This window comes from Castor canadensis, chromosome 2 (assembly GCF_047511655.1).
Source record: "Castor canadensis chromosome 2, mCasCan1.hap1v2, whole genome shotgun sequence".
Taxonomy (NCBI): Eukaryota; Metazoa; Chordata; class Mammalia; order Rodentia; family Castoridae; genus Castor; species Castor canadensis.
In genome coordinates, this window is record NC_133387.1 from 108,511,119 (window position 1) to 108,526,403 (window position 15,285).

General features: G+C 42.3%; 1 protein-coding gene and 1 pseudogene across 1 annotated transcript in view; one reads left to right on the forward strand and one right to left on the reverse strand.

Moving 5' to 3' along the window:
• Positions 1-15,285, forward strand: part of Ddc (dopa decarboxylase) — a 104,344-nt gene that overhangs the window by 42,841 nt on the left and 46,218 nt on the right. Inside the window, exons 5-6 of the mRNA XM_074065502.1 lie at positions 126-260; positions 3,561-3,704. Of these exons, the coding sequence (XP_073921603.1) occupies positions 126-260; positions 3,561-3,704 (279 nt within the window). The remainder of the gene's footprint in view (positions 1-125; positions 261-3,560; positions 3,705-15,285) is intronic.
• LOC109689532 (UPF0488 protein C8orf33 homolog pseudogene) lies at positions 2,470-3,546 on the reverse strand (annotated as a pseudogene).

A 15,285-nucleotide genomic window follows, 5' to 3' on the forward strand; every position in this document is an offset into this window, starting at 1 on the left:
TGAGTTTTTTAACTTGTTAAAAAATTTAAAACCTCTGATATTGATATGATGTCAAATGCATTGGTAGATATTAAAACCTCCTCCTGCATTTTTGAATTTCATTTGGACCTTTCTCTTGGATTTAGGGAAGTGCCAGTGAAGCCACTCTGGTGGCTCTACTGGCTGCTCGAACCAAAATGATCCAGAAGCTGAAGACAACTTCCCCGGAGTTGACGCAGGCTGCCATTATGGACAAGCTGGTAGCCTACTCATCCGATCAGGTGAGTGTCCTGGGGCAGGGTGTTGAATTGAAGCCCCAACAGCCTTCAAGATGTGAGTCTAAACCAAATTCAGCATCACTTCAAGTCCAAGAACAGTTCTCAGGGGTCAAAGAGAGAGAGAGAGATTGCTGAACTAATTCTCACTTTGACAGATCAAATGAAAAAGGAAATACTTGTGCTGAGAGCCCTGCCCCCAACGACTGGCTTGTTACCATTTCTACTAGCATGGACTTACACTGCGCCCAACTGGCCTGCCTTCAGAGTGCTATAGTGGAGAAACTGGATGTGGCTCAAAGACCTGACCTCAAATCCCAGCTGTGCTATATTAAGCTTTTTGATCTCAGGAAAATCACGTACATTTCTCTGAGCTTCTATTTCTTTACAGTCAGTCAGGGATAAAAGCACTTGTCCTTGGTGTGGCAGCCCAGCCTTGCTTGTGGCTGTACATGTGAGGAAGAATTTAAAGTGCTTTGTAGGGCTGGGCATGGTGGCACATCACTTAGTGGCCAGAATTGGGAACCTAGTGGTTCTGAAGGCTCTGGAGTTGCCTAGAGTAAGACGTGTAGCAGCAGCCATGTCAGGCCCCTAGGAGGGTCAAACCAGAGACAAGTGAGGGTGGGGGCTTCAGGGCAGATGTTGGGGTTTCATTGAGAGGTAACTTTCCTGGGAGTCCATGAGGAAGGAACTTGAAGTTTCCACCCAGTGACAGTGCTGGGACATTGGTCCTTTATATCCAGGGATTTTGCATACTCAGATTCAACAAACTATTGGTAAAAAATAATTTTTTAAAAATTACTCTGTTCTGAACATGCACAGACCCTTGTCATTCCCTAAACAATACAGTAAAACAACTAGTGACATAGTATTTACATTGTGTTGTTATAAGTGATCCAGAGATGATTTAAGGTATACAGAATGATATATAAACACTACACTATTTTATAGAAGGAACTGGAGTGTTCACAGATTTTGGTATCCACAGAGGTCTTGGAACCAGGGCCCCACAGATACTCAGAACAACTGTATTTAGTGAATACCTATTGACCGAGCTTGGCCACCAGCTGCCCATGACCCTAGTAAGAATCTGAACCCCAAGCTTTCTAAGCCCACTGTGGGGTGTATTTTCCCAGGGTCTCATCACTTGCTCTTGAATGCAAACAGACTAAAAAAGCTTCACCAATGTGAGCCCAACACTATTTTCTTTATTAAGGGAGGAAAGATTTATTTTAGTTCATGGTTTCAAAAGTTTCAGTCCATGATTACTTGGCTCCATATTTCTGGAACTGCAGTAAGGCAGAACATCACAGAGGCAGGAGTATATGGCAGACACTGCTCACTTCACGGTGCCCAGGAAGCAGAGAGGGTAGTAACGGAAATGACCAGGGAAAGATACAGTCCCCAAGAACATTCCCCCTGTGACCCACTTTCTCCAACCACAGTTCCACCACCTCCCAAAAGTTTAATCATGCTTGGAATCCATCAATGGATTAATGCATTCATGAAAGCAGAGCCCTCATGATCTACTCACTTCCCAGAAGCCCATCAACTGGCAACCAAGCCCCCAATGCATGAGCCTGTGAGGGACATTTCATACTCAAACAATAATGCTCTGCCAGTACCAACACTGAGGGATGACAACTGTCCATCTCTGCCACACTGTAGTGCCTACTGCACCTCTGCTGATATAAAGGGAATATGTCAATGATATAAAGGGTATTTATAATGATACAAATATCCTTTATATCATTACCTCCTCCATACTGTAGTTAGGGAAACACCCTGATTATTTACAATTATAGGTGTAGATAGGTTACATTACTTATAAATTTCAACTGCGGGTAGAAGAGGGGCATTGTCCAATATTTTTTATGGAAAGGGTATCAGGTCTGGTGGGGTTAAGGGCTGAAAACACATCCTCCAGGCTCTGGTGCCCATTCAGGACAGGTAGAATGTGTCTCCCAAGCCACATCAACACCTTGAGGGAGTTGATAAGACCAGGTTGTTGAGTGTGATGTTGGAGTAGTTCTTGATGACTGAATCAATGGCCACCTTGTGACACCGTATTAGTATATTAGTCTGGCTGTTCTTCCTTTGTTCTATTTCCCGGATCTCAGTCTTTCTCTGGAAATTGAACTTGTCCTTCAGTATCTTCATCTTCTTGTCACACCTGGCCTCAAATTTAGAGAGGTAGTCTGCTAACACTCAACCCCTATCTCTGGCCAGGACCATAAGCACAAAGCAGCAACTTGGATCCCACGAAGAGAGACTGGCCTAGTGCAGGCCACATGGTTGCCTGAGGATGACACCTAAATTCTTCATCAGGAATGTCCACAGTAGCCTTGGTGCTCCTTGCTGGATGGGGCCTGCAGACTCTTCGGCTCTTCTTTGTGGTGGCCTCACCTACCAGCTGTACCTGGTTTGAAAGAATGGGCAGCAGCCCTGACACACTGCAGGGCCTCCAGCCACTCAGCCTCCATCTGAGCCCTGTAGTCTCCAAGCAAGGAGCGCATCAGCAGCCTCTTCCCGGGAAGGGGGGTTCTTTCACGGGGCAGGGTTCGGATTGCCGCAATAGCTTGCTCCTTTTGTTTGGGGGTGGGTCTCTGCATCTTGAGGCCCAACTGCGGCTGCTCCACGCACCAGGCTACTTCCCGAGCTAGCTGTTCCGCCTGGGCCTCGGCTCTGGGGGGGTGGGGGGGTTTTCTCTGGGGCAGGCTTCTCTGAGGCCTTCTCTCCTCCATCCGCCACAGAGGCCCTGTTCGAAGTTTTCTTCTTTTGCTTCCTGGAGACTGAGTTGCTTGCACCGCCTACAGGATGTGTTTTGGCGGCGGCGTCACTGCACGTAGACTGTCCTAAGCAGAGAAAGGCAGAAGGATTCGAGGCGTCGGGGCCCGGGCCGGGGAGCTGGGGTCTACGGGGCGCACGGGCGGTACCCAAGTGAGCAAATGCTGGTGCCTCCCTAGCAGAATGTCCTCGAACCCACTCGCTCACCGCCCCGCGCCGCGGCGGACATCGGTACCTACGCAGGGTGGGGATTCGAGTCCGACGACGAACTCCTTCCTCCGGAAATGCACCTATGACGCAAAGGTTCCGCAGTGCGCGCCAGCCCAGAACTTTTCGTTTATGCTTGATGGGTGGGACTTAACAGTGAGATTCCACTGGAAGAGAAACAACTCTGGGAGAAAAGAGGTTTCCTCAAGGAAACCTTCGTGGTGTCCAGGTGTGGTTACTCCCTACAGACCTGGGGACTCAGGGTGACTGAGTGAACAGCCCCTCACCCCTCACTCATCTTTCTCTCCCAAGGCACACTCCTCTGTGGAAAGAGCTGGATTGATTGGCGGAGTGAGACTAAAAGCGATTCCTTCGGATGGCAATTTTGCCATGCAAGCTTCTGCCCTGCAGGAGGCGCTGCAGCGAGACAAGGCGGCCGGCCTGATTCCCTTCTTCGTGAGTTCAACAGCACTTGTGGGTGGCTCTGTGGCAGCTCTGGGTCCAACCTGGGACAGGGGTGTGTGTGTGTGTGTGTGTGTGTGTGTGTGTGTGTGTGTGTGTGTGTGTGTGTGTGTGTGTGTGTGTGTGTGTGTGTGTGTGTGTGTGTGTGTGTGTGTGTGTGGTGTGTGTGTGTGTGTGTGTGTGTGGTGTGTGTGTGTGTGTGTGTGTGTGTGTGTGTGTGTGTGTGTGCGCTGTGATGGGCACGTGTGTGTGTGTGCTGTGATGGGCACGTGTGTGTGTGTGTGTGTGTGTGTGCGCGTGCACGCCAGACATGATCGCCATGCACCTGGACACTGGTCCTCCCCACAGTTTCTTATACGGGACCACAACTCACAAACACACTACCCCACATCTTAGCATCACAGCAGGAGAAAACCCACCCCAGCAATGTCAGGGGAGCCCATTGTACTTTTATTATGCAAAATTCTTGCTGCAGTGGATGATGGGATGGATAAGGGTCATCAATCTCTATGATCACTCACTCTACCGCCCAGATTCATACAATACTTATTTTACTACACTCAGTTCTTGTTGCGTGAACTCTACAATGTGGACAAAAAACAGACCTGGTGTTTAACATGTATCTATATCTCTTGATTCTGGATTTAAAGATAATTCACATTTAAACGCCTGTCTGGGAAAAAAACAAAACTCACCAGAATGCCCCAGCATGGACGATTCTGCTAAGCTAAGGGGTTTTCTAATTTTTATACAATCTAAAATATTCTCATCCCTGCAAGTGGCGTTTCCTCCCTTGTTTTCATTCTTCAAGTCTAAAGGAGGATACTCCAGTTGTTTTCTGGGCTGGTGGAGTGGCTCAAGTGGTAGAGTGCCTGCTAGAGCTCCTGAAGGTATGAAGCCAGGAGTTCAAACCCCAGTACCACCAATAAATAAATAAATTTACATACATTTTTAACTCCTATGAGCTTTAGATAAATTAATCTATTTTCTCACTGAACTTCATTTCTTTTGGCATTCTTCTTTGCATCTTGTGTCGTTTTCTTCTGACAAATTCTCTTTTGAACTTCTTTTAATATGAATCTGATACTATGGATCACCTCAGTTTTTGTGTTTATGAAAATATCATTATTTTTCCCTTCACTTTTGAAAGGTATTTTTCCTGGTTGTAAAATTCTAAGGTGGTAGCGGTACTGATTCTATTGATTCCATCTTCATGGTTTTGGGTGAGATGTCAGTCATCAGTCTTATTGTTGCTTATATGGAAGACAATACAGAATGTGACTCCCATCCCCCTCGCCAGTAATTATAGCATTGGCTTTTTGGTTTTAGGCAGTTTTACCGTGATGCAAGGAGAATTGTTTTTCTTGTACTTATTCTGTCTGGGTTTCACAGAACTTCTTGGATAATATAATTGGTGTCTCTCATTAGTTTTGGGAAATGCCCTCTGTTTTCCCAAAGTTTACTTCTGATCATTTTTCTCTTCCTCCATTCTGGAATTCTCATTACACTTGTTAGAGCTTCCCACTGAGTGCCAGATATCCACATGTCTTTTTTATGTGTTTTCCATCACTTGAAAAATCCATGCTTCAGTCTGACCTATATGCAATTTTGTCAATTGTCTCTTCAGCTGTACCCAATTGATAAGTGACAATGTCATCTTCTTAATTTAAACATTGAAAATTTTAGCTTTTTATTTTGAAATAACTGTTGACTTACTGAAAATTACAAAGTTAGCGCACATAGATACTATAACAATTACTGTTTCCTTAGCCTCACCAGGTTAACTAAGAAGAGACCCAAATTGTTGACATCAAAAATGAAAGCAGACGACTGGAGGAATAGCTCATGGGGTAGAGCATTTGCCTGGAACTGTGAGGCCCTGAGTTCAAATCGCAGTACTTTCAAAATTAAAAAAAAAAAGAAGTAAAGCCATCACTATTAATCTGATGGACAGCAAAAGGATAATAAAGAGATAAATATGGACTTAATGTCCACAAATTCGAAAACCGAAAGGAAATGGATAGGTTACTTGAGTTGATCTACGAAAACTCACACAAAGAGAAATAGACGATAGCAATCGTTACATCTATTTAATTTGTATTAACAATCAATAATCTAAAACAGAAAACAATGTACCCATTTGGGTTCACTAGTGAATTCCACTACATTTTAGGAAGAAATCGCACAACCTATAATGTTTTGCAGAAAACAGAAGCAAAAGGAATACTTGCTAACTCATTCTATGAGCCTTTTTTAAATTATCCTAATACCAAACAGTGGAAATTCCTCAACTTGGTAACTCACATCTGCCTCCACCATCACACTCTTACAGTCATAATTTGCATTTCTCTGGTGACTAACAATGTAGCTCATTTCAGGTGCTTGTTCAATATCCATGTCATTAGCAAAATGTGAATTCATTTCTTTTGTCCATTTTCTGAGTGGATGAAAGACTTTTTTTTTTAAAGTAACAGATTAACTTTGTTGGAGCAGTTATACTTTCATTAAAAAAAAAAAACAAAACATAAAAGCCTGGCACTGGTAGCTTATGCCTGTAATCTTGGCTACTTGGGAGGCTGAGATCAGGATGATCACCGTTCAAGGCCAGCCACACAAAAAGTTTGTGGCACCTTGTTCCAGTAGAAAAAAGCTGGGCATGGTGGTATATACCTGTCATCCCTGCAACAGTGGGAAACATGAACTAGGATTGTGTCCAGGCCAGACAACAAAAAAAATGAGAGCCTAACTCAAACCTAACCAGAGCAAAAAGGGCTGGAGGCATGGCTCAAGCAGTAGAGCACCTGCCTAGCAAACACAAAATCCTGAGTTCAAACTCCAGTACTGCTGAAAAGAAAAAACGAATGTGCAGTGCAGAGAGTTCCCAAACTTATTTATCTGAATGTTTTGCAAATGTGGCTTGTCATTTTATTGTATGAATTCTGTCTTTTGCAATATAGGAGTCCTGTTTCTCAACCCCTTGAAGTCCAGAGTTTAACAACTTCTTTCATGGATAGTGCCTTCACAGTTACATCTAAAAGCTCATTTCTCAACCCAATATCATCTAGATTTTCCTCTATGTTATCCTCCAGGAGTTGTATTTTTTTTAAATTTTACATTTAAGTCTATGATCTATTTTCAGTTAGTTTTTCTGAAAGTGGTAAAGTGTGTATCTTGATTTATTTGTGTGTGTGTGTGTGTATCTCCAGTCATCATATATTGAAAAACTATATTTTATCCATTATATTGTTTTTGTTCCTTTGTCAAAAGATTAACTGACTACATGTGCATGGACCTATTTCTGATCCATTAATCTATTTATCGCTTTTGCTAAGACCACATTTTCTTGGTTATTGCAAGTTTACACTAAGTTGGGAAAGTCCAATCAGATTTCTGACATTGTTTGAAACTGTTGACCTTTTGGGACTTTTATTTGTTTGTTTGTTTGTTTGGTACAGGGTTTGAACTCAGGGTTCACACTTGCTAGACAGGAACTCTACCACTTGAGCCACACCTCCAGCCCTCTCTGCTCTGGTTATTTTGGAGATAGGGTCTCACTTTTTGACCAGGACATCCTGGACCTCCATCCTTCTATTTTACACTTTCCATAGCAGCTGGGATGACAGGTGCACACCAATATGCCCAGCTTTTTTCCCTAGATATGGGGTCTCGCAAACTTTCTTTTGCCTGGGCTGGCTTGGATTTATGATCCTCCCAATCTCAGTCTCCTGCAGCTGTGATGACAGGTGCACCCTACTGTGCCCAGCTTTTGGTTGAGATGGGATTGCATGAACTTTTTGCCCACGGTGGATTCTTCCAGTCTCAGCCTACCAAGTAGCCAGGGTTGCAGATGTGAGCCACCAGAGCACTGCTCTTTTGGGTCTTACAGCTCTTAATATAAATTGTATAATGAGTTTGGCAATATTGACCACATAATTCAATGGAACTTTAAATGAGACTGCACTGAATTTATGGATCAATTTGAAAGAACTGACAGTTTAGTGATATTGAGACTTCCTGTCCATGTACATGGAATATCTCTACATTTATTTACATCTTCAAAAAATTTCCTTCATTTGCTGGATGCATGGCTTAAGTGGTAGAGTACTTGCCTAGCAAGTGCAATTCCCTGAGTTCAAGCCCCAGTACCACACATAGAAACAAATTCCTTCATTAGAGTTCTGTAGTTTCCCCACTAAATCTCATAGATGTTTTGTTAGATTTACACCTAGGTATTTTATTTTTCCAGAGTTAAAGTAAATGACATCAAGTTTTTAATTTTAAATTCCTATTTTTATTACCAAAATATAAGAAAGCAATTAACTTTTGTCTATTGACCACATATCTTGGCCTTGCAATATTGCTTTTTAGTTCTAGGAGAGTTTTGGTTTATTCTTTGGAATTTCTGCATAGACAGTCATGTCATGTAAACAGTTGTATTTCTTTCTTCCTGATCTATATATCTTTTATTTTAGTTTATTGTCATATCATTTTTTATGATTTGGATCTGAAATATCACCCAAAGGCTCATGTGTTGAAAGCTTGATCCCCAGTGCAGTGATGTTCAGAGGTGGAGCTTTTGGGAAGGTGATTAGATTATGAGTGCTCTAATCTCAACAATGGATTAACCCATTGATGTGTTTATGATTGAGATGGCCCATTGGCAGTTGGTGGACATTGTAGTTGGTGGGGCCTAGCTGGATGAAGTAGGTCATTAGGGGTGTGCCTTGGAAGGGCATATCTTCTTGTCCCCATCTCTCTACTCCCCTCCCCCGCCGTCTCTCTCTGCCTCCTTCCCTCCCTCCCTTCCTCCCTCCCTCTCCTTCCTTGTTGTCATGAGGACCAGCTCTGCTCCAGACCCTTCCTCCAAGATGTTCAGACTCACCACAGGTACAGAACAGCACAGTCAAGTGACCAAAACCTCTGGAACCATGAACCTAAATAAATCTTTTCCTCCTTCAAAATTTTTTTCTCTGAGGTATTTTTCCATAGTGACAAAAAGCTTATTAAAACATTACTTTAGCTAGACAACCTAATAATAATGTTGAATGAGTGGGTGAGAGCAGATATGCTTGCATTATTCCTAATCCTAGTAGAAAAATGTCTAATTTCTCACCATTAAGTATGGTGTATATATGTCATACATAATACTAACTTTTAGACTCATAGTGCTTGTATATTACTCTGAAAGGTAGTTTTGTAACTTTTCTTTATAAACTCTACATTATTAGACATAACTTAAGAGACTAATGGATTTTCCTTCCTTGTTTTTTTGTTCATTTCTGTTTTTTACTCACGCATTTTTAAATGATTAGTTTATGGGCAGCCGTCACCACTCTGATGACAATCTCCAAAAACTCTTTTTATCTTGCAAAACTGAAACTCAGTAAATAATAACTCTCCATCCCCCAGCCCCTGAAAACCCACCCTTCTACTTATGTCTGTCGATTTGTCTACTTTAGGTACCTCAAAATTTAGACTCATGTAGTATTTCTATTTTTGTGACTGACATACCTCATTTAGCATAATGTCTTCAGAGTTCTTCCATGTTGTAGAATATGTCTGAATTTCCTTCCTTTTTAATGTTTAGTAATATGAAGGAACTTACCTCTGTCACTTTCCTGTTTTTTTTTCTATGTGATTTATAAGGCTCCCCCCTCCAATTTCCTGCATTGCCATTTTATATTGTGTTCAGTTCATTTTTGTAATGAAATGTTTACCTTCCTTTCTGATTTCCTTTTCTGCATATTCTGTGCCTATTTTCTTTGTGGTTACTGTGATTACATTTAATATCCTAAAGTCATACACTATATTTTAGATTCAGACCAGCTTAACTTAATAAACACTGGTTCTTTACATCTATACCCTCATTTGTTTTAGTTAATGTCACAAAATTAGACCTTAATACCTTATAGATTCAGAAAGATAAAATAATCATTTAAAAATGTATTAGTCACTTAATTCCACAAAAATGTGGAGTTATAAAGGAAAATTAAAATATTTGCTTTTAGACCAGTCATTGCTTATATGTGTCACTGACCTACAGTGATTTGACTTCTAAATTTTAAAACTTGTGGTGGTGTGAAAGTCATGCATTCAGTAGAAACATTACGTCCATATTTTAAATCTTGATCTTTTTACTGGCTGCTAGCCAGTTATGTGGCATGATTCCCTCTCATGATGCAGTCATCCACATAATCATGAATGTAAACAACCTACCATGTACTGTGTTGCTAAGACACATTTTCAGCTTAGGGTCTTGGTGACTTATTGAATGTGGAAGTGAGGAAGGAGTTCAGAATGACTTCCACAGTTCTCCCTCAGTTGTCCTGCTGTTCCACTCCTTGTGACATGTAGCAGAGGGAGCCTGGGTTGTAAGAGAAAATGACACACTTGTTTTGACACAAGTTGACTATGAATGTTGGTGGGCCATTCAAGCAAAGATCTCCACCATGACAGTTACATTCACAGAAGACCTGAACCACAGACATGAGGATTTTCTGAGTTTGGGAGGTCCCAATGTCACTAGACATGACGAAATAGTCCATTGGATACTCAAGTCCATAGGCTTGAGTATCATGGGGTCTAAACCAAAGGTGGTTTGAGAGAGGAAGTCCCTGAAGAGGGCTGAGAACAATTAGTGCGGTGGAACCAAATGAGAAAACTAAGGCTAAGACCCAACTGAGAGCATCTTAAAGGTTGGCGATACCAGTAATAGAAGGCCTTATTAATTAATGAATTCATTCATTTATTCATTTTGTGCTAAGAGAGAGTAATTTGTGACTTTCTGATGAGTAGATTTATTGCCGTGTCTGTGGGTGAAATTCAGATTTCACTGGTCTGATGAGAGTGAAATGTGAGTATAGATTCTTTTATAAAGAAATTTTTCTGTAAAAGAAAGAAGAACAAATTGGGATATTTCTAGGGTACACGTTGGGCCAATGGGAAATGTACAGAAATGAGAGACTTACATTTAGTTGTTCCTTTCTATCCATGGGGTATTGGTTCCAGGACATCTGAGGATAATCTGTGGATGCTCGAGTCCTTTATATAAAATACAGTATTTGCACAGAACCTACAGACATCCTCCTGTGCACTTTAAATCATCTCAACAGTAGGGATACTTGACATAGTACCTTCATATCTCTTCATTCAGTACGTAGTACTTTGTGCCCAGCAAATTCAAGTTGTCTTTTAGGAGATTTTTCCCTAAAATATTTTTTTATCTAAGGTTGTTTGGGTCCATGGTTATAGAAACCGCAGACATAAAGGGCCAACCTTATTTATATGCTCAAGGAGGGAGCTGGTTGAAGAGAAATGTAAGTACTGAAGAGAAGACTGCATGTTCCTAGAGGAGGATGGGTGACCAAATTAAGATACCATTGTTAGAATTATGCTCTAAAGGCCCAAATTGCAGAAAATATTGGAGAGTATAATTGACATTTTGCTGACAAAAGCCACAGACTTGGACCAGTCCTGTGTACTGGAGCAGAGGGAAATTTCACTGCTCGTACATTCATGCATTCATGCCCTCATTAAACATTCATTAGTGTATGAACATTACATGTAGCTCGGTGTGATGGGCCATGGTCCTTTTCCTTGTTAGAATGGTTCTTGGTGCGGAAGACAGATATACTCCCTAGTCTTTGTACCATTTGATGAGAAGTACATATCAGCAAAGATAGAGATTGCAGTCAACTCTGAGGATGGAATTAGTAAAGCCTGTTGCTAAGAGATACTATAGAAACTGTGTTCTAGAGGCTGTTCAAGCAGGTGCTTATGGTATACTGTGTTTCTTATTAAAGGAAAGAGGGCCATAAATGTTCAGAGATATGAGAGCACAGGATATTAGAGCCAATACCATTGGTTTGGCATTTTAAATGTCAGCTGTGGGATTATACAGTTGGGTACATATTGTTGGGGCCCAGGCAGGTGGTAGTGTGGGCTTCCTCTTAGTGCCCACTGATTTCCTGGTGGTCATAACTCTGTGCATGTGTAATGATCACACTCACCCTTCTGGGGTACAGGGATATGACCATCAGTACATCTCAAGGGATTGTAAACCCCTCAAAACTCAAAATCCACTGCAGAGATCAAAAGGTACATTTGGCAGATCCTGAACCATGCAAGTGGAATCTTTGCCCTTCCATGAACTATCTTTTGTGATAAAGTCTCCCTTTTTTTGTCATGACAGTTGGCGTCTCAAAAGAGCCACACTTAATCAGGCCACAGAGAAAGGGCAGTACCCGCGAGGCATGTACATGAAGAGAGTGGGCAGCAGGGGGAGGAGATCATGCAGGCTGTCACCAGCAGAGAGGCTGCAGGCTCTGGAGACAGAGGTCTGCAAGGACTCCTGCGCCCCCCCTCCCCACCCCCAGTCCTGCAGAAATGTGATTAAACCCCTGCAGAGCACACTGAAATCAGGTTAGGGACACTGAGCAATGCTGAGCCTAGGTAATCAGAGCCTGGAGCGAAGCAGGTGCTAGCTTTAATGTGGCTTCTGAGAATTAGGACAAGCTGACTTGTAGCTCAGTGTCACGTGGACATGTCATTTAGAACACTGTCCACGCAGCTCCCTGCCACTTGGCCAGTCTGGATCCCACTGCCTGACCCTGCTTTAACTCATGCTGCAAAGCGCTGGGTCTTGTCACAGGTGCTCTGGCATGGCTGTGGGCACTGCATTCTTTAATTAGTGGTTTAGGTACTGTGGCCCAGGACTCCTGTCCTCTTAAGGTGTGCCAGGACGGCAAGAGGTAATTAAACCCAGTGTCACTGTTGTATTGCTCCTTCCTATGTATGCTCTGTAAGCAGGTACAGTCTTATTTAAGTCAACTGGAAAGTAAGGATCATGAGTGTATCTAACTCAAATAGTCACTATGATGGCTTAACACATCTTAGGAAAAGCTCGTAGCATCAAGCAAAAAATGTCACCCGTTCTTATTCTCAAATGATGCTATCCCCAGGACAAACAGGATTTTATTGTTTCTACAACAATGTTTCATGCTCATCACAAATAATAACTACCTAACAATCTAAGAATAAAGGTTTATGTTAACCAAAGTGTATCTCAAGAAAGAAGCAGTAATAATATTTTGTGGATATCCTTCTAGGTAATGTTCTGTGCACACAGTAATAGAAAAAAGATTTGAACAAGGGGATATTTAATATGTATGTAATTTTAATAATAACTTACTGCCTTTAGTTCAATTAGCATCTAACTGAGAAAATAAAATGAAACTGAAAGAATTACTACACTACAGATGTAATTTCTATGAGACTGGTAAAATTGAGAAAATAAAATAACAAGGAATATTAATGATTTTAGCTACTCTTTGTTTTTAAACTACATAACCTTTTTTTTTTTTATAACTGGGGTTTGAACTCAGGACTTCACACTTACAAAGCAGGTATTCTGCTGCTTCAGCCACACTTCCAGTCCATTTTGCTCTCTTTATTTTGGAGATGGGGGTCCCATGAACTATTTGCCTGGGCTGGCCTTGAACTGTGACCCTTTTGATCTCAGCTCCCAAGTAGCTAGGATTATAGGCATGAGCAACCAACACCCAGCTTAAACTACATAATCTTCACTATTCTTTTACTGATATAGACAAAGTATTCTAAGACTCTAATGTCTACCAACTGAACTAGCCAGGTAACGTAAACAAGGCACTTTAGCGTTCAGTTAAATATCAGGATGAAATTGCAAATACTAGAGAAAAATCACTAGCTAACTTAATTTCCCATAAAAGGTTTCATCTGGTCAAGATGAAGTAAGTGTGGAGAATGCTAGAATCTTGGAGTAAAGAGGCTGGGTGGAGGTTTAGGGAAGGGGTTTGAGGGCTCTAGGAAAGGGCAAAGTTACCTTCTACACCAGGCAGTTCTGTGTCCACTGTGTTTGTGATGTGAGAAATCTGGAACCCAACAAAGTATGCCCGTGGGACACAGCTGATCCTCTCACAGTATCTTTTTTTTTTTTTTAACCCTGAATGCATTACTTGATCATCTGTGTGAATCCTGCCTTTGATTGCCTATGATGCTTCACAATCCCTGGGCCTTGCTGACCCTGGAAGACCTGCCTCTGCAGAGTTGGCCAGTGCCTAAGTCAAGGATGCAGTTGCAAATATGCCTTTCATATGCACAGTAAGCAGTGCAGAGGCTTCACACTCTAGGCCTCTGTCCACCTGCCCAAGTCTCCTCAGGGCTGGCTACCAAACAACTAGGGCAGCAGATGTGCCCCAAGAGCCCACCAAAATTATTCAAATCCACCAACCCTAAGTCTGCTTAGCTTGCCTCACTTGGAGTGTCCCATGAGAACTACAACAAAGGCTCTTATTCACATTTTTCCCTCTCCCCTCTGGCCTGCCCTGTACCACATGTCATGGCATGGTGCGTCCCTTGGGAACTGCATATGACAAACTATCTTAAGTGTCTCTTGCTTCCTGATCCATTGGGCTCTCCACACCTGAATATAGTTAAACTCACATTTTGAAACAATCTGCCTCTAGCCAGGCACTGATGGCTCACACCTGTAATCCTAGCTACTCAGGAGGCAGAGATCAGGAGGATCACTGTTCAAAGCCAGCTTGGGGAACTAGTTCATGAGCCCTTATCTCAAAAAAAAAAAGTTCATCACAAAAAAGGGCTGGTGGAGTGGTACAAGGTGTAGACCCTGAGTTCAAACCCCAGTACCGCAAAACAAACAAAAACCAGTCTGCCTCTTGTGGGCCTGAAAATAGCCCCTTGGGGTGGCTGGCTCTTTCTGGGTACAGCTCAGTGATACAGGAACCCCACCAGCATGTATTTTGGGGCCTATGACTAGGTCCAGGAAAATTCTGCTCCCTGGCATAAGCCTCCATCTCTAAGCAACATTGCTATGAACCTTCTTCAGCAGAGGCCAAAGTAGGAGCAGGTGTGCCAGGTGTGCCACCCACAGCGGACACCAGGCTACCTTGACAAAAGCACTTTGACCTTCATGAGAGGTGAGTTGACTTTCAGGTCAAATGCAGGCAGTCATCTGTGAAAATGAATCAGAAAGAAAGGCCTCCCCTGGGGTTCCTATGTGTGAATTTGTGACCTACCCAACTTTATCCTCAGGGCCCACAGTGTTGCTGAAACTGCACTAGGGTCTTAATAAAGGATTCATGATTTGGATTGAATTGCACACTCTGTTACCTGAGAGCACGTGATGTCTGTAAATCAATTAGACTCTTTGCTTTTGTGAACAGTATATGTTTTTTTCATCATTTAGAGAGAGTTTCAATTCAGCAAAAAATGTTTTAGCCTCTATTCCAGGTCCAGCAAAGTGTGAATTTCCAGCAATACATAGAGATATCACAGCTGGGCACTGGTGGCTCACATCTGTAATCCTAGCTACTTGGGAGACTGAGGTCAATCAGGAGGGTTGCAGTTTGGGAGGCCAGCCTGGGCAAATAGTCCTTGAGATGCCATCTCCAAAATAATCAAAGTGAAATGGACTGAATGTGTGGCTCAAGACACAAAGTGCCTGCTTTGTAAGCATGAAACCCTGCTTTCAAACCCCAGTGTCACCAAAAAAGAAAGAAAGAAAGAGGAAAGGAGG